This window comes from Aedes aegypti, chromosome 1 (assembly GCF_002204515.2).
Source record: "Aedes aegypti strain LVP_AGWG chromosome 1, AaegL5.0 Primary Assembly, whole genome shotgun sequence".
In the NCBI taxonomy this organism is placed as follows: Eukaryota; Metazoa; Arthropoda; class Insecta; order Diptera; family Culicidae; genus Aedes; species Aedes aegypti.
Genome location: NC_035107.1, coordinates 135677205 through 135696786, shown reverse-complemented (window position 1 = coordinate 135696786; position 19582 = coordinate 135677205). Strand labels below are relative to the sequence as shown.

General features: G+C 40.3%; 2 protein-coding genes and 1 long non-coding RNA gene across 3 annotated transcripts in view; 2 read left to right on the top strand and 1 right to left on the bottom strand.

Moving 5' to 3' along the window:
• Window positions 1-911: 911 nt before the first annotated feature.
• LOC5564034 (nucleoporin NUP53) lies at window positions 912-17124 on the bottom strand. The gene is made up of 3 exons (XM_001648320.2): window positions 16937-17124; window positions 16017-16878; window positions 912-1256 (listed from the first exon to the last, which is right to left on the bottom strand). The coding sequence occupies exons 2-3, from the start codon at window positions 16868-16870 to the stop codon at window positions 1112-1114; spliced, it is 999 nt and encodes a 332-aa protein (XP_001648370.1). The 5' UTR covers window positions 16871-16878; window positions 16937-17124; the 3' UTR covers window positions 912-1111.
• Window positions 17125-17467: 343 nt separating this feature from the next.
• Window positions 17468-19582, top strand: part of LOC5564062 (ragulator complex protein LAMTOR3 homolog) — a 21973-nt gene continuing 19858 nt past the window's right edge. Inside the window, exon 1 of the mRNA XM_001648318.2 lies at window positions 17468-17639. Coding sequence (XP_001648368.1) covers window positions 17596-17639 — 44 coding nt within the window. The 5' untranslated portion in view covers window positions 17468-17595. The remainder of the gene's footprint in view (window positions 17640-19582) is intronic.
• On the top strand, window positions 17657-18743 carry LOC110677220. Its single transcript, XR_002501033.1, has 3 exons — window positions 17657-18337; window positions 18397-18472; window positions 18538-18743. It is a non-coding gene; the product is annotated as an uncharacterized LOC110677220 (long non-coding RNA).

The following is a 19582-nucleotide window of genomic DNA, read 5'->3' as shown; positions in this document are numbered from 1 at the left end:
TTTAATACTTGCATGGTCAAACTGGGTGCATATCTCTAAGATAAACAGATTATCAACATCCTTCGACATCAGTATCGTAAATTCTTCAAAAATCCATATATCCCAATCACTGGCATTACGATAACTTGGAAATTGAGGTTTTGCAGGGTCAGGGCTTTGAAGACCAGAAATATTCAAATATGTATTCAGTCAGAGTGAACCAAAGAACTACCAAAAGCTTCTATCGGACTCTGAAATTGACTCAAAAATTCAATAATCAATCAGTTTATTGCTGACACTTGGTTCGCTCTGTCTGCACAGATATTGTTGCAATTTCTGATAACACATCCAAATATGGTGAATGGTCAAACATCAAAATCAAATGCATCGAATTAAGTAATATTTATGAATTTCTATTGATGGATGAGAAGAAGAATCATTCGATGTCGTAATACCTGACAAAACACTTGAAATGTCTTTCGTTTCCTCGCATTCCTCAGTACGCAGATCGTTTTCGCTGGTAGACACTTGGTCCACTCTGACGGCATACATTTATCGATTTTCATTGATCATTCAAAGTAAATTTCTTACACATCTCTCGCAGTTTACATTTATCAATTCTGATCGAAGTGAAATGGAGGTAAGATAATTTCGCATCTAATGTAAACATAATCTAATTTTCCCAAGTTTTGTATTTGGTCCCCTCTGATTTAACGCCGGTTAATTGATATATGTAGAACCAAATAAAGAAGGGGAAGACAAAAAGTCAGACAGTGAATGTGAGCCTCATTAGCTCATTGGCCAATGGTTGGTCATAGAAAATTAAACTGAGTTGTATCGCCGGGAAGATAATGAAGAATTCTGAAATTTGTGAATAAGTACCCTTTTGGTGATCCCAAGGGATTTCTCTGTACATCAAATGTAACTTTGAATACTATTACTCAAGCTTCTTTATCATTATTATTCATAGTAGTGCGTAAAAAACGATTGCCTTATTCTTCGTGCGGGATCACTTAACCACAAAAAAAAATCTGCACTTACAATTAACATTCATTAGGTACTACCACAGGTTGCAACCTGTGGTCCGTTCTCCATGGGCCATGTAATGGTCCACAAGATTGCCCACCTGTTGCTACCAGCCGAATATAAGGTCCATTGCCTTATTAACCAGTCCAGAGCTCCGCGTTGGCGCCGTAGGGCTCGGTACCACATCGGTCGGATGCTGTGCATTTTTGTATGCTATGTGCGTCAAGGAACGCACGCGGCTAAGGGAATACCTGGAACAAGAAGCAGATTATGAGCCAATATAGGGTGGTGTAAAAGTATATAGTGACAGACTTCAAAAGCACTTACATACAAATTGTCATATTCGCTGAATTTGTGTAATTGTAGTATATTGCACATTCAAATTTTGATTTACAATTCTACGTAAAACGCATTTGCAGAACATGACGAAAATAAAAGGAATTAGCAGAAACGTAAGAACCTGAAATACCTACTAGAAAATACCGCAAAAGAAACAGAAACAGGGGTATAGATAGCCGTAGCGATAAACGCGCAGCTATTCAGCATAACCATGCTGAGGGTCGTGGATTCGAATCCCGCTGGTTGAGGATCTTTTCGTAAAGGAAATTTTCTAGATTCCCAGGGCATAAGAGTATCTTGGTACCTGCCACATGATATACACATGCAAAAATGGTCAAACAGCAAAGAAAGCTCTCAGTTAATAACTGTGGAAGTGCTCATAAGAACACTAATCTGAGAAGCAGGCTTTATCCCAATTGGGAAGTAACGCCAGAAAGAAGAAGAACATAAGCCCAATCCTAAAAAAGCGTTATACCCAAAACTATATGAAATTCAATGCGATTCATAATTTATTCGAGAATATCTTTTACTCTATAGCAGTACACTACAGTTTTCCAGATAAAGAGTTTTATAAGATTCTATAACATTTCCCCGATAACAATTCCCCAGAATTCCGTTCCCTAGAATGGGTCGATCCCCAGAATCTCATTCTCCAGAATTCTATTTCCTAGAATACACCATTCACCAGAAAGCTACATGTATAATGTACCGTCAAACACTTTTCAACTTCAATTTACCAAAATCATGATCTAAACGCCATCGTAAAATCCAAATTCCTTTTAGAACTTTTAATGGCCAGAACTTTTAATGGGATGACAGAAGATTGAATCGAATTATTTTGTCATATCAAAAATCATCAAAAAGGTGAAATTTTTTAAATGGCCTTGTACGGGGTGACTTGCAACACTCAATGTTAGTTTAGTTTTTGCCATCAAAATGTTGATATTTTTTATTAGTCACACTTGTTAAGTATTATTATTTATGTATTTAAAGCATTCGAACCAGTACAAGAGCATTTTGAATACCTTTTTGTAAGAAAATAATTGAGCTATTTTTGTATGGGAAAAATGTGTTAAATCATCAAGGTCCAATATCTTAACTGAACAATATTTTTAATGAGTGTTTGTAGTTGATTGATGCACTATTACTCTTTTGATTATAAAGTAGACCTAACACAGAAGTTTTGCACTTTCATAAAACTCTAAATTGCTTGAAAATAAAGTTTTGCAAGTCACCCCGCATAAGTACATTTTTATTAAAATGTTTTTTATTAAAAAGTTGTTGCTACAATTTCGTAAAATACAATTCGTCATATTATCACTTATTGATTATAAAAATACTTTTATTATAAGTATTACTTTTGTAAATTAAATCTATCTCATGTTTTCAGGTCACGATTTTGAATCTTCATCAAGTATCAGTTTTCAAGACATTTAAAATAATTATGTTTAATGTATAAAAATATTTATAAAAACAGATTTAATCCTGGCCCCTACTTGAATTGTGAGTCACGCGTATTGAAGCACCGATGTAAAACGAATTTTCTTTTGAAATGTGTGTTTTATAGTGATATTTTGTTGTAAATTACAATGTGTTGCAAGTCACCACGCCGTTGCAAGTCACCCCGTTTGACGGTCTATCCTTTTTTATTTTTCCTTTACATGTGTCCTGGACCACTAGGAATCATTAGATGAAAACGGTTATCTACAAAGTTGTTTGTATAAGTAAGGCCCTGTGTTTGCTGTTATTGGGTCCACGTTCTCATAGAAATGGTGTAACTAACTTTCTTATTTGTAGAAATTATATTATACATGCTTCAGCAAAAATGTAGACCATTCAATTTCAAGCAACTTTGCCAAAACAAGTGTTTTTGTATATCTTGAATTGACCGATTTAGAGCTTTTTTCCTACGGTGACATAGGGTGGTCCGAATAAAACTGGTTTTCTGGCTCTAGCGTTTTCAATTCAAATACACTTTTAGAGCTTTGAAAAATGCGTAATTTGATGACTGAAGAAACTCGCTATCTCCTTCCGTTTGGGAGTTATTGTCGTTTTTCTCACAAAAAACATGCCTACTGTGAAGGCGAATATCTCTGATTGGGGTAAACATAAAAAATATCTTTTGACGGCATTCGAAAGACAACATAAAATTGTATCTTATATCAAAAAATTACAGATGTGTTATTTTTGTAACTCTAATAAAATACCTTGAAAACAAATATTTTTTGTCACAAAAACTTTAATAACTTTTGAACTAAAATAGATATAAACAATCCTTTTCCATGAAAATTTGCTTTTTCTTAAGTTCTAAAAGTCGTTCATAGAACTTTGACAGGTACTGGCACCGTTGTTTTAAATTTTTCCGAAGGGAGGAAAGAGAGCGATTTTCTGATGACGTCACCGTGCAATGGACAATAAAAACGACGGGCTGCATTTGATGTTTCATGACAGCGGAATCTGGGCTGCATATGACGTTGATATTTTTCCACTTCGCGAGTCTCTCTCAGGTCAATACCATCGAAATTGCTGATTTTAAGTAATTTACATGACAGATGATTGATGACCAGCAAACGATTTGTAGTTTTGCTGTAAACCAGCAAACATAATTACTGAACTTGCATCAGTAATTGTTTTTTTTTTTGCTGAAAACCAGCAAACAGTTTTACTTGTCAACCGATAAACTTAAAACGAGAAAAATAACTACCCTGCTCGTTTCATTGGCCAGTTAGCATGGAGTTTTGATGATTGCTGAAGACATTCCAAGAGAAATTTCTGGAGGAACTTCATGAGGAATTATATATCAAATTTATCGAGAAATTGTTGGAAACCTTTATAATGGATATCATCGAATAATGCCTGAAGGATTTTTTAGGGAATTCCTGAGAGTGATATTGGATGAATATTTGAAGAAATCCTTATGAAAATGTCTGGAATAAATGAGAAAATTGGCTTAGAAATTGTTGTAGGATTTTGTGAAAAAATGTCGAAACGATTTTTTTTCTAAAAACTCTGAATAAACTTTTGTGGAAGCGTTGGAGTGCTCTGAGCTTTTTGGACCAAATTCTGAAGAAATTCCTTCAAGCGAGTTCTGTTTGATCTTTCGACCTTGACGCTTGCTTCTTCGGGAGCGGGTGATGAGGGCAGGATCAAACATGTCGCGCGTCGGTCGGAAAAAAAGTGAAAAGTGATCGGTTCGCTAGTTCTGCTTGATCCTTCGACCTTGACGCTTGCTTCTTCGGGAGCGGGTTATGAGGGCAGAACTAATCGTGTTGCGCGTCGCTCGCGTGCCATGGTGGAATAGTGGTTTTCACGCCCAATGGTATGGGTACCCTAGTGTAGATGTAGTTGTGAACCTTAGAGGAAAACAATATGCACTCAGTCTCGAAAAACACGCAGAAAACGGGTTTAAATTTTTCAAATTGGGTAATATTTCCATATGCATTTTGGTGAGTCTGGAAAGCGTGTGCAAGTTTCTTTGAGGAAAACAAAAACAAACTGTGTATGACGAGCGTATGCTAGTCTACGTGTGTTCAAATGTCACTAAGCTCTATAGTATCGCGGGTCGCGGAATGCGTTAGTAGTGTTTGTTCGTTTGATCTTGTCGCTTGCTCCTGTGAGGGCGAGTGACGAACACTTGTTCGGCGTTCAATTTGTTTATCGAGTAATACCGTTACCTGCTCTAATTCCGTGTGTTGCCTAATACCGTGTAATTGGGAAATATGTGGATTTATAGCATATTATATTATTTATTTTTCTAAATGATTGTCACAAACGTTAGCACATTAAGTAGAATTTAAAAAGCCATGACAAACTTGAACTAAAGTTGCACACACAAACAAACAAAAATAATGTTGGAATGTAATCGCCTGGTGCCAACACACGGTATTAGGGCACGGTTGCTTATGTGTTCCAAATACCGTGTTTCAGTTATAATTCCAAAATGGCGAAGTGAAATATATATATTTTATTTCCCGAATCAATCATGCAAACCTCAATACGTTGTTTGATACAAATTTTTTATTTTGGATGCGCTTCGTTCGTGTTTAAAAATGTGACCCGGCAGTCGGGTTCAGATGCACGGTATTTGGAACACTGGTATGTTTAACAACATCAACTGTAACTATGGTTAAAATTTTCAAAATGGTTCAAATCATATTTTTTATGCGAAGTATATAAAACGGTCTACTATATAAAACATGAAAGACTTGAAAATAATTATACGTTATTTTTATCTGATCGATTGAAACTTGTGTTTTTTTAACCTCACGGTAATAGAGCATGTCACGGTATCGCGAATCCGGTTAGGCGCATTCATTTCAAATTATATATTTATCGTTTACCAAAACGAATCCCTCCCCCATATCCAAACTCCCAGTGTCTACTTGTGGAAGTGCAGAGGACTCCTCGGCTTCCATAAAGCAAGTAACACGTCAACATTTCCTTCCTATCCCCAAATTGACCTGCATTCGGACGCAGCCGGCGCCGTTATTGTTCATTATAATAATGAGAGCACCAGTACTTACACATTGAGGATGCTACTGATCCCGAGTAGCGTCTGTTGGTTCCCTGTGTAAGTACAGCTGTTCTTGCAATAACGGAGTAGCATCTGCGGGCGGTCAATCATGCACATGGTCATGCTCAAATTCTGAAGAAATTCCTCCAAGCATCCAAATCGCTGGAAGCATCTCTTAAGAAATTTATGAAAGCATTCAAGAAGAAAATGTAGGTTTTTTGAAGTTTAAGAATTTTTCATCATAATTCACTGCAAGCAGATAGAAAAAGTGACTTTAGATATATTTTTTTTAAAAATAGATTATTATCAAAACAAAATACTTGCATTAAAATAGTGATCAAGACTTAAAAGAAAATTTGTTTACCTGAGAAATGTACTAGTTTTTGTGCCTGTTGTAATTTTTGCTCTTTTCCTACAAATTTTATTATTTTTGTATAAAAGGCAAAAATTTGAAAAAAAAAATTGTATCATCCATCTCCGTATGCAGACTGACTATGGCGTGATTTCCTCGCATTACTTCTGCCTCGTCGTATTGACTGTTTAACGATAAACTTGCGACGATCGACGCGCCACCATATTTCATATAACGGAGGGCATTAGAACCAACTTGGAGGTGATGATTTTGAGGTTATTTGGCAAGTTGGAGGATAAAATCCCCTCCAAACACTAGCGATTTTGCGGTGGGATGTTGACGTTTGATGACGAATCGCCCTGCTGCGATCCAGCCGAAAACGGTACGCTGTGCCAGATGGCACCGGTTCGCCAGCATGAATCACTACATCTCGACTGAGCTGACAACGAATGAAATTCGACCAACACTGAGTCGACAAGCTGATTATACTTCATGCTGGCGAACCGGTTCCGCATTCCGTTGCCGTTCCGCTATCATTGCGTTTGGGCCTTTACTATCGGTACTACTGCGGTTTCGTTCGTACAAGGTGGCATTTAGCGCAGACATTGCCAAAATGTACCGCCAAGTAGTGGTGAGCGAAGAAGATCGTGACTTCCAACGCATAGTGTGGCGTGAAAATACGGAGCAGCCAATTCGTCATCAAACGTCAACATCCCACCGCAAAATCGCTAGTGTTTGGAGGGGATTTTATCCTCCAACTTGCCAAATAACCTCAAAATCATCACCTCCAAGTTGGTTCTAATGCCCTCCGTTATATGAAATATGGTGGCGCGTCGATCGTCGCAAGTTTATCGTTAAACAGTCAATACAACACTATCGCCTCTCTACGGTGACATATGGCACGAAGACGGCACCCTACCTGGCAATACGTGCCATGAGGGAGTCCGCCAAGGATTATGTCTCGTCGCACCCCGCAGCAGTTGAGCGTATCGTTTACGATTTTTATGTGGACGATCTACTGTCAGGAGCCGACGATGAAGAAGAAGCGACTAGCATCAAGGAACAAATAAGCGATATTTTGTCCAAGTCCGGCTTTGAACTGCGGAAGTGGGCCTCAAGTTGCCCTAGCTTGCTACAAGACGAGTCTCCAGTAGCAGTGCCGATGAAACTTTCGGATGAAGCGGATGCAGTGAAGGCACTAGGAATCCATTGGTACCCGACGGAAGACGAATTTGGATTCAAGGTAAACTTTGCCATCGATGCAATAAACACCAAACGTCAGATGATTTCAGACGCATCGAAATTGTTTGATCCGTTTGGTTGGTTGGCGCCCGTAATCGTCAAAATCAAGATTTTGTACCAACACCTGTGGTTGTACGATGTCAACTGGGATGACCCCTTGCCGACAGCCATCGAGTCGGAATGGGTTAATTTGAAGCAGAACCTTTCTCAGCTAGAAACAATTCGAATCCCAAGATTTGTTGCGCACAACCGCGGCAAAATTCAGTTGCATGGTTTTTCAGATGCTTCTGAGCAAGCGTATGCTGCCGTGGTTTACTCGCGGTCCGTCGACGACTCAGGGAACATCACGGTTGTTCTAATTGCCGCAAAAAGCCGTGTGGCGCCTATTAAGCAAGTATCGCTGCCACGGTTAGAATTGAATGGTGCATTACTATTGACCGAACTCATGAAGAAAGTGACTGAAGCGATGCCACACCGAGAAATCGAGCACTTTGCTTGGACCGATTCAACTATCGTTCTACAATGGTTATCGTCGCACCCTCGTTCTTGGAAGACATATGTGGCAAACCGGACGTCTGCTGTTCTCGAATTTCTTCCTCGTGATCGGTGGCAACATGTCACTAGCGAATCAAATCCTGCTGACTGTGCTTCACGTGGGATCTCTCCGAGCGAACTTGCTGAGCACAAGATGTGGTTCCAAGGACCGTAATGGTTGGCCGCCGACGAATCAGATAGGCCATCAAGCACCAGTCAAGCCATTGCCAGCGACGAACTACCGGAAAAAAGAAGCTTGAAAATGATGCATACTACTGACCCCGCGACGGTCCCTTTTCGAGATGACTGCTTGATCGAACAACAACTATGGGAGAGGCGTTCAAGTTTCAACCTCATCACGCGCACATTGGCTTGCATCAATCGCTTTATCCATAATGTCAAGTCACATCCCGACCAGCGGCGTACAGGACAACTGGACTCATGTGAAATCCACCCAGCTAAACTACAATTGCTACGCGCTGCCCAACAGGAGGTATTCTCATCTGAAATGAAATTACTTCGAAGTGGTAAGTTACTTCCGTCAAAGAATGTACTTGCCGCTTTGCATCCATTTTTGGATTCCACTGGAACGATGCGAGTTGGAGGACGCCTGGAAAATTCCGCCCAATCTTACGAAAGCAAACATCCGATAATTTTGCCTAAATCGCATCGGGTGACTCAACTTCTGGTGCGTGAACTACATTTGCAAAACTTTCATGCTGGTCCAACATTACTCACTGCGGTGGTCAATCAGCAATATTGGATCGTGGGTTGCCAGACTGTGTTGAGAGATGTGGTTCGAGGATGTACACGATGCGTCCGCTTGAAAGGGAAGACAGCAACCCAGCTGATGGGTAATCTTCCTCCGGCGAGAGTTTTGGCGACACGAGCGTTTGCATTCGTTGGCATTGACTACGCAGGTCCCTTGAAAATCAAGGCCAGCTGCATCCGAGGTGTTAAAATAAGCAAAGGGTACATCGTGGTCTATGTTTGCCTGTCGACTCGAGCGATACATTTGGAGGCAGCAAGCGATATGACCACAAACACATTTCTGAGTACCTTGAAGCGGTTTGTGTCGAGACGTGGCTATCCAAATGAAATTCGTTCCGACAACGGCACCAATTTCATTGGTGCAGATCGTGTGCTGAGAGAATTTATGGAACAAATACACGCCAACTGTAAGGATGCTGGACGATATCTTGCCAACCGAGGAATCAGATGGGTGTTCAACCCTCCGTCGGCGCCCCATATGGGAGGCATTTGGGAGGCGGCCGTTAAAAGCGTGAAGCATTATCTGGTAGCAGAACTTGGGACGGAAGCTACAACATTTGAAGACTTGACAACAATACTGTGCCAAATTGAGGCATGCCTTAATAGTCGACCATTGTGTCCACTATCGAGCAACCCCGATAGCTGCGAGGCATTAACTCCCGGTCATTTTTTGGTCGGTCAACCGCTGAATCTAATTCCGGAACCTGATCTTCAGCACATTCCACGCAATCGTTTGGACCAATGGCAAAGCATTCAACAGCGCTCCGTGCAAATTTGGTCACGTTGGAAGGATGAATATCTCGCCAGTTTGCTGCCACGCACCAAGTGGCGTTCGTTTCAGTCGAACCTTTCGGTGGGCCAATTGGTTTTAGTAAAAAACGACAACGCTCCACCCACACAGTGGGAGCTGGCACGTGTAGATGCGGTCCATCCGGATGCTTCTGGTGTGGTAAGAACAGTAACGCTGCGTCGTGGATCTACTATTTATCAGCGCCCCATCCACAAGCTATGCGTGCTTCCTGTTGATTGACGCCGGTGGCCTCAAGGTGGGGGTGTATGTTTTGGTATCGGTGCGCCCCTCGACTCAGCGCAACAACGTTTCCCATCCTGAATGCGGCTCTGTGCATATTGCCGCGCTCTCGCAGAGAAAAAGAAAAAGTCAGTGTGAATTCGAACTCTGTACAAGACAGAAGAAAAATAAAACAGTTTAAATTTCGTTTTGATAAGTTTAATTTTCGGCGTTTTAATACAGTCCATTGGCTCCAAAACACAGTTATATTCACGATTTCTATTGGCTTTAACATTTGTTAAGTCTTCACAATGAACAATAACATAAGTAACATGTAAACAAAGAAAATGTTATTCTTTTCACTTGAATTTTCTTCTGTTCAGTTATGTTAGTTGAAATGATTCGACAACATTATAACTGCAACATTTCCAATGTTAGTTCTTACATTATAGGACAGCAATTGCATTTCTGCTCTGTAGAATTTCCACCGCTCGTTATTTGTTTTTGAGAAAGTCGAATATGACGTCGGATAACTCTTCGGGAGAAATCAAACAGAATCCTTCAATAACGTATTCAGAATCTTTTTTATGTGGATAGACCTATACCCCATTTTTATGTTTTGAACTAGCTTATATACACATTCCACGAGATTTCCGTGTGTTCTCTAATATTGCAACTTTTCAGTCAACGTCTTCCTTTTGATTGGCTGCCCGAAGTAGACATATTAATATTGTAATGTTTGGCAACATCTTTTAGAGAAGTTCCATGATTTCTAATAGCTTTTAACGCTTGAGTATAGTGTTTCTTGAATTATCAGCACGTTATGTTTTTCTATGATAATTGCGAACCATGTTCACTCATGGCTACTTAAAGAGAAAACACAAATACAATCTCTAATGATAAACTTTTCACTTGTCCCACCTGATAAGAAAATTGACGGTGTTTAAATTTAGTTATTTTTAGGTCTACGTCGAATTAATTCTAAAACTTTTTTTATTGCAGTTTGAAACTGTCACAGAGGACAACTAAAAAGTAGTACAGGAAATTATTTTCCGCAACTTTTTTCCACTGAAAATATTAAAATAAGATTGTACGCCGCCAACTTGTTACGGAGTAACAGTTGACAGGTTAACAATTTTTCGCTCTATTATGCAAAAATGGCTGGAAAATCTCAGAAATCTCTTTTCTATCGTAATGTTCTGAATGGCCTCAAAGGTTTACGCATGAGTTTAAAACGTTAATTCACATATTCAGCAAAATATATCAATTGTTTTCACTTACCCCATTTACCCACTTACCCCGCGGTACCTTAATTGAATTCAATTGTATTAATTGAATAGCGGCGCAGCCGAAAAAAAAATTGATTTAGGAGATTTTGTGTCACGACATATTTTACCATCTATTACTGTTTCAAAATAATTTCTCTGAGTGTAGCCGAATTTCCCTGAGAGCATTCAAACGTAAACAAGAATAGGGTATCTTCTCTAGTACCCCTCTCAATCCATCCCTACACGCATTTGTATAGTGGCGAACTCGTCAAGGAAGAAAAGCCACTTTAATAGAGATGAATAATGATAATAATAATAGTCCACTGTATTCTTCAGATTTCTTTTAAAATTGTTCTTCAGGATCACTCCAGAGATATCATAAGACTCTTTCAGGAAGTGTCCTATAAATTCTTTGAGATTTTTTTAAAGCAAATCCTGTAGTAATCTCTGATGAAACATTTGTAGAAGTTCGTGATGAACTCTAGGTTCGTGATGAATGACTAGGTCAACTAGGCGACCCGTTAGCAGCTAAAACTCGTCTAGGGTGGACCGTTTATGGATTCGCTGCTGATCATACGAAGACGGAAAACTTCAGCTTCCATATTTGTGAGTGCCATATGGAACAAGGGACAGATCAGGAGCTACATGACCTGGTGAAGCAGCATTTCACCCTCGAAAGTGTGGGAGTATCAGCGGATCGAACCCCTGAATCGGATGAAGACAGACGAGCTCGCTGTATCCTGGAGGAGACAACGAAGCGGACTTCGAAGGGCTTCGAAACAGGTCTACTGTGGCGAACAGACTCCGTGGAACTTCCTAATAGCTATCCAATGGCAGTGCGCCGTCTAGAATGCTTCGAGCGGAGAATGAACAAGGACCCAGGCACGCGTGATAGCGTGCAGCGTCAAATCCAAGAGTATTTGGAGAATGGCTACATCCACGAGGTAACGCCACACGAACTGGAGTACACCGATCCAAAGAAGGTCTGGTACTTACCACTGGGGGTTGTTAGGAATCCCAAGAAGCCGAACAAGATCAGGCTTGTCTGGGACGCAGCGGCAAAGGTTGGAGGTGTATCATTGAATGATATGCTTCTGAAAGGTCCCGACCTGCTAGTTCCTCTTGCTGCAGTGCTGTGTGGTTTCCGACAATACCGAGTGGCAGTCTGTGGCGATCTTAAGCAAATGTTCCACCAGTTTAGGATACGCCAGGAAGACGTGCACAGTCAGCGGTTCCTGTATCGTGAGCATCCATCGAAACCAATCAAGATCTTCGTAATGGACTTGGGTAGTTTTGGTGCCACTTGCTCCCCTAGTCAAGCGCAGTATATTAAAAACCTCAATGCGGAAGAGCATGAATCAGAGTTCCCTCAGGCAGCTGTCGCCATCAAAAAGAAGCACTACATGGATGACTACCTTGATAGCTTCGATACAGAGGATGAAGCAATCAAAGTAGCGTTGGAGGTAAAGACGGTACATGATCGCGGCGGCTTCGAAATGCGGAATTGGCACTCGAATTCGACGACACTGCTGGAACGGGTCGGAGAACCGAAGCAACAGCAAATGAAGGCGATAAGCATCGACACCGAAAGCGAGGCGGAACGAGTGTTAGGCTTGTTATGGCTACCGACCGAGGATAGTTTAGCTTTCGCAGCAGATCTGAAGCTGGACGGAACTGTCCCTACGAAGCGGAACATTTTACGGTGGGTGATGAGCGTATTTGATTCCCAAGGAATTCTGTCGCATATTACCGTTCAAGGACGGATGATCATACAAGATACCTGGCGAAGTCAAGTAACTTGGGACGAAGAAGTCAACGATGCGGCGCAAACCCGCTGGCGCAAGTGGATTAAGCTATTGGAGGAGGTGAATAAAATCAGACTCCCTCGAGCCTACTTTCCTGGGCTCTCCGCGGTGGACATTGGAATGGTCGATCTACATATCTTCACGGATGCCAGCGAAGAAGCTTACGCGGCTACCGCGTACTTCCGCACCGTGGTGAACGGTAAGGTCTACTGTGCATTGGTGATGGCTAAAGCAAAGGTAGCCCCACTGAAGGCTGTGTCGGTACCGCGATTGGAACTGATGGGCGCGATTTTAGGAGCAAGATTAGCAAAAGCAGTCTGCGACTACCACACAATTCCCATTCGACGTCGAGTATTGTGGACCGATTCATTAGCAACGCTGGCTTGGATTCAATCAAAGCATCGCCGATACCGACAATTCGTCGCCTTTCGAGTGGGTGAAATTTTAGCCAAGACGGAACCTCAAGAGTGGAGATGGGTACCAACAAAGCAGAACGTGGCCGACGACGCCACTAAATGGGGGAAAGGGCCAAGCACCGACGTCCACTCTCGTTGGTTCCAAGGACCCGAGTTTCTGTATTCGCTGGAAGAGGAATGGCCAGTCAGGGAGATGGGAACGCTACCAGAAACCGACGAAGAGCTGCGATCAACTAATCCAGTTTCTATCAGAAGTAATTCACGATTGTAGTATTATCACTATAGTATTTAGCAGAGAATTAGGAAATGCCAATAGTGCACTAGAATGACTTGCATCTTAAGAGCTTTTCATCTCTGTCGAGCTGTCAACCTGTTCGACTGTTAGTCTATTCTGCATTGTATCATTTGTTGCGTATACAGAATCCGTTCGAGGGGCTTTGCGAATCGGTATATCTGTATCGTCCGTGTTGCCAGTGTCTGCAACAAGGATCTATAATAAAACTTCCAAGCTCCTGAGGAAGTCATGGTTGATTTCTTAGATACATTCTTCAAAAATCATGGTGAATCAATCGAAAATCTGGATTTTTTTTGCTGGAGGAGTCCCTAAAAGTATTCACCAGAAATAACCAGAAACATTTCTGAAGCTTTCCCAACAGGAAGTTGAGAAGAAATTCATAGAGAATAATCATTTTCATTTTCATATTCATTTTGCAGCGTTTGGTGGGGCAATGAGAGCGCAAGTCAGTCCAAAGCCGGGGTAAGGGATAGGTAATGGCCGTAATAGTCTATGCGGACCACTTGAACACCATCGGAAAGGATAAGAAGGGTTGGGGTAGGGTATAGGGAATGGAGAAGACTTGACACAGTAATGCGATTAATGCTGCAAAATGTAAATGTGCTGAAAGCAATTTAATTTGAGTTTTGAAGTTTGATTTGACTTATTAAAATTCCAAATAGATCGGCCATTGTACAAGTAAGAAGGAATATGCTGATCGCTTTCTAGAAATTTTATAAACAACAAAATAACAACAATATGAGAGTGATGCTAAGGGCTGCTGATGGCACAATGCGACGCTTTAGGAGATTTTGATACTGAATGAACATTACTATACAGAGCGCAATTTAATCGATGGTGATAACTTTACAAACTTTATCTGTTTTTACACTGATTGACGATGCTGATTTATATAAAAATATTTAAAAAATATTTGATATTAGTTCATTTGTTTGTGTGATCTAGGTGTTAATAATGGAAAAATTTTACATACCCTTGATGAAATACTTCCCTGACCAGAAATATTATATTTTGAGCGCCCTTTTCGAAGCTATTCTATCCAGGTATCCATGTACTGCTTTCAATCCTGAAATTATTCTTATTGTGCATGCTCATGCATTATATTAGTGATGCTCATAATCATGCAACAGATAAGAAGGAGAGTAAAAGAGAATATATGAACAGTGATTAGTAATGAGTTAATTATGTAGTTTTGTTAGAATTATAAACAATTAAACAGCAGTAATGAATAACTTATAAAATTACTTTGCAGCATAGCTGAGCCTTTCGGAACGTAAGACCGATGTATAAAAATAATTTGTTTCGAAATTGTCCGCGTGGTCTTCTAGTGCCCCTATTAGATCAGAATCAGTCATAGACATACATATCGAATGCTCGCCATGACCCTATGACCAACATTTGTATATGTATAGACTTAGCTGATGTGGCTTTTCTAATAGGTAGTTCTTTCACTCATTGATTGTCTTCAAAACCTTGTCAAGTATAGAAAATTGATTTTATTTCATTTATTACTACATTAAAGCTACATTGTACTTATTAAGTATTAGGTATTATTTTATGTTTTTATCACTATTGATATTATCAAGGCCAGAATTCCCAGTGAGTGAAGAATTTTATAGTACTAGAACACCATAGAAGATCGCTTAACATTACCTAATCATGGAACGGCTTTTTGCTCTATTATTTTAGGTAGATGCTATTGATCTCCCTTTGCTCCTATCCACAACCCGGTGCACGCGCCCTGTTGGTTTTCGAAAACCTCGTAGAAGATTACAAACCGTCAATGGCATTCCCAATTACTACCCCACATTGCACATTCAAGGGTCTGATTGTACTCCTATCCCACCCTCAGTCTGTAATCTTCTCGCCAGTTTGAAATTATATTTTCCCGAAGTGAAAGTAATTTTGATGAGTGATAGCGTAGTGCAGCCCAACTGCATAGTACAGTAGTTTAACCAGAATCTTTAGGTCAGAAGATAAAATCTAAATTTTGTAATAAAAAGGTTGCCATTGCTTTGAAATTTACCCAACATCTAATCAAAACTACTAACAACAGCGATCAATTATCAAAATTCATCGCTCCCTGGAAAATATAATCCCAAGCCCAGGGAGAAGAAATTCATAGAGAATAATCGCATAAGAATCTTTGGGGCCTCTAAATTTTTGGACCAGGAATTGTGGAATGTAAAATAGTGTCTTTAGAGACTGTTTCGTTTAAAAATAGAATCTCGGGAGACCTTCCATTAAAAAAGACTTCTTAGATACTTGCAAAACAATAGTGACCAAGTCTCTAAAAAGAGATCTGTTACCACCCCTGAAGACTGTGCTTGTCTCTGCAAACTCTTTTCACATAAAAAAATTGCATAAAAAATAACAGCAAAATGAAATCACAATAGAAAAATGCTAGGAATATAGTAATTCAGCGAATATGAAACTTTGGAATGAGATGTTTAAAGCTTTTACTTACTCTTTCCGGTCGTCACTATTCTCCTTCCCCACGATTGCCGGGTCGTTACAGTACTGCACCCCTATCATCAGGTTTTGTCCGATAATCTTCCCGTTGTAGTTCAGCGCTTTGTCGCACTCGAGTCGGGAAGTGAACCTCAGATGGACCCAGTTTCCGTTCTGGGTGGCAAAAACTTTCTCAATTATCGCACCGCACTGGGAAAAGTGGGACAGTATCATGGAGGAGGCCGATATAGGAAACCCGAACACCGTAATCCAATAATCCGACCCGGGCGGAACGGACTGGGAAAGGTTCAGGTGCGACTGGGACAGTGCTGGGGAATTCCGTATGAAATCCTGGTCCCTGGCCAATGGAATCGGAGACATAACCCTCGAAACGTTGAAGCCACTCTGGTTCAGATACGACGAATCGTCTCCGGCCGACTGGGGAAGGTATCCCGGCGTGTGCAGGGCAGCAGCAGCAGCACCTTGGCCACCGGTGGTCATATTTTTGCTCGGCGTCTGGAAGAGCTGCTTCTCGTTTCGGAACGAATCGAACAGGCCCTGTGTGGGAGGGCCCGTAACACTGGAGTTGTGATTGACGTTAGCCGGCTGGTTCAAATTGGATCCTCCTCCGAGAGTAAATTTCTGCGATATCCCACTGGGACGTCCACTTTGGTGGCCAAATTCCAGAGGCTGGCCGGCAAACGAGCCACTTCCGACAGGGGACTGAAAGGCCAACGAAGCTCTGCCTTTGGTCGGGGAAAGGGTATTGGTACGCGGTGTGGTAGGAGTGTCTCCCATTAGAAACGACGGCAAATAACTGCCAGAGGGCAGAGGACTGCCACTTGGACTTCCGAGCGCCATTGGTTCCATTGTTTTTGCTGCGAAGCCGGTTCAAGGTTATTGGGTGGAATAAAATAAAATGGCTTTGGCACTTACCGATTGATGGAACTAGGACACTAAATTGTAGCAAAAACACTGTATTTTAACCGTAATCAAGCTTGTTTTAGAGATTTTTAATGTTTGCCGCGAATATCAATACAATTTCTACCAAAACGCACGAAATCTGTTGGGAAGTCTGACACTTTCTGACAGTTTGAAAGGAGCGGATTCCGCTGAGTTTTCTAACGCTTATATCGCGACTCGAGTTGAAAGCCGGAAGCATCGACACGCGACGATACATTTTTCTCAAAATCTATGCGTTGAACCTAACGTCGGGCATAGTGCGCTGGACAGCGGATCTGGTGGACTACCCAGCGCACCTTGCCCGACGTAGCTCCGACGCATAGATTTGGAGAAAATCCGTTTTTTGCGTGTCGAAAATTCCGGATTTCAACTGTGTGAATAATATTTTTTCAGTCACTTTTGTGTTCGATTCTCGCAAAGCGCCACCTGTCTCTCAGTGCGTGTACTCTTGAGCTTTCGCCTGGCAACACTTTTGTGGCTTCTGTCATATTTTTGTTTGTTTTCATGTTGTTGTTTTTCTACAGCTGTTATCAGTTTTTTGTTATTATCAAAGAGTGATTCTAATCGTTTGAGAAATTAGTTTTATACATTAGTTTTTTTGTTAAGTATTCTGCAAATTGTCGAACACAAACATGACGGACGATGTGAAAAGGTTTTTCCACAACCTGATACAACGGTAGGCATATTCGATTGTTGATTTTTCTTTTCGTTTACCGTAGCGGAATGGATTCTGGGTTTTCTTATTCCCAACAGTCCAATACAAATCTAGCCTGGACGCGTAACTCGCACTACATCCGTTCATTTGTAATTCAAATTTTGAATATCCGGAATCCGTACCAACGGCCTCTGGAATCTCTACCAAATGCCTTTGAAATGAGCCCTAATTCGCTAAATATTGTATCAACTTTGTCATAAGACGATTTTTCCGTAGACTATCGGTACACTGAAACTAATGTTGGAGTAAATACAACCGCTGCATAGTTCTTAAAATTACTATTCAGGATTATGTTAAAATTTAACGTGTTTGTCTTTACAAATACTGCAATATTGTTAAAATTACTATGCCATCAATCGATAAATTTTACTATCATGAGAAGTCAAGAGCACTGTTGCCCTGCATTGAAGATAAATACAAGATCGGTAATTTTTAATGAACAATATTGTCATTTTTACTATGTGCATGGTAATTTTAACAACAAAACGTAGTAATAATGACCCCACCAAATTGGATGTTTTTCTCCGTCAACTTGTGAAGGATTAACATCAGCGCGGATATAAAAGACTTTTGTTTTGTGTTTTGGACGTAATATTAAGCAATGTTTTTATAGTAACTATTCTACCCATGCTGCTATTAATCCAGAATTTCCAGAATTGGTAAGAAATATTCACAAAATATACAACAATTCGGTCAGCAATTTATTTTCATTTTGCAGATTGCATCGTGCAATTTCCAGACCCAAATAAGTGATCCAAAATATAATTTAAGACTACTTCATTCTACTTTTATTGGTGAGTATTCCATTATTGATCGTTTTATTAATTAATGCGATATTAACCATGCACATGTTTTATAGAAAATTTGAGCGATGGTGAGCAGATTCTGCATGTGCCGCCATGTTCCATCAGAGATCAATGAAGGCAAATACGGACATAAAGTCCTCTGCAAGACTCCACTACGATCGCCGTTTTGGAAATCCAAAAATCCTGTTTTTAATGGACTAGAAAACACAATACATTATCAGAGAATTTATTCTTCAATAAATAATTACGATTGATGGAATTGGATAGTAGTTTTTTTGATGGGTTGGAATAAATATAAAGAATACTCAAATTTACTGTACGATAGCTGTCTTTTTAAACGCATCGCATGGTAAAATAAATGACTATGAATTGTTGTCAAGATTACCATGCAGCATGGTAATTTTGACTGATGGCTCAAATATCGTCGACATGGTAAAAAAGACCACACTTTCCGTTTGAGATGAATGAGTAACGTAGTCTGCACAAATCAAGTGGTGCAGCGCATTTAATTTAAACCACCAACATGGTATTTTTTACCGCAATGCTGTTCTCAGTGTAGTTCAACAACAGGGCTGGTAGCAGCTCTCTTTCTAAAGACATGATCTCTAGGCTGTTTGGCTGGGATGGGTCAATAAATTTCCTAAAGAGAGCCCCATTTGAAATCACATTTCTTCTCAACTGCGCCATCAAAGGAATGTGATTTTTTTGACCATTTCTGAGAAAAAAATTTCCACGCATCGAGATAGGCGATTACTTTTCTTGTCAGCAGCAAATCAGCCTTACTGCGTCTCTAAGAAGTGTCTTTATCCAATGAAAGGTTTCTAAAGCTTTTTTTTAACCAAAATGGCCTAAAGTCACTATTGACAAATAAGAATGAGGTTAAATTTTGCAAAATCTATTTTAAAAACTTAAAATTGGCGTTTGCCAGACAACTTTATATGATGAAAATGTTTTTTATTAGAATAATCACAAATGTTTAATCATTTCTCGCATAACTTATGATCTCGCCCTAAAAGCCATTGGTAACCATGTGTGTAGCTCGTTGTTTCTGAGCATTTTAATGGAGTTACACGTTTTTTAACAGCGCTATGGTGAAGA

Coding starts and splice junctions, on each gene's coding strand:
- LOC5564034 (XM_001648320.2), bottom strand. CDS start 16,870: ATGGAACCAATGGCGCTCGGAAGTCCAAGTGGCAGTCCTCTGCCCTCT. Junction 1,257..16,016: donor AATAGTGACGACCGGAAAGA/GTAAGTAAAAGC, acceptor TTCTTGTTCCAG/GTATTCCCTTAGCCGCGTGC.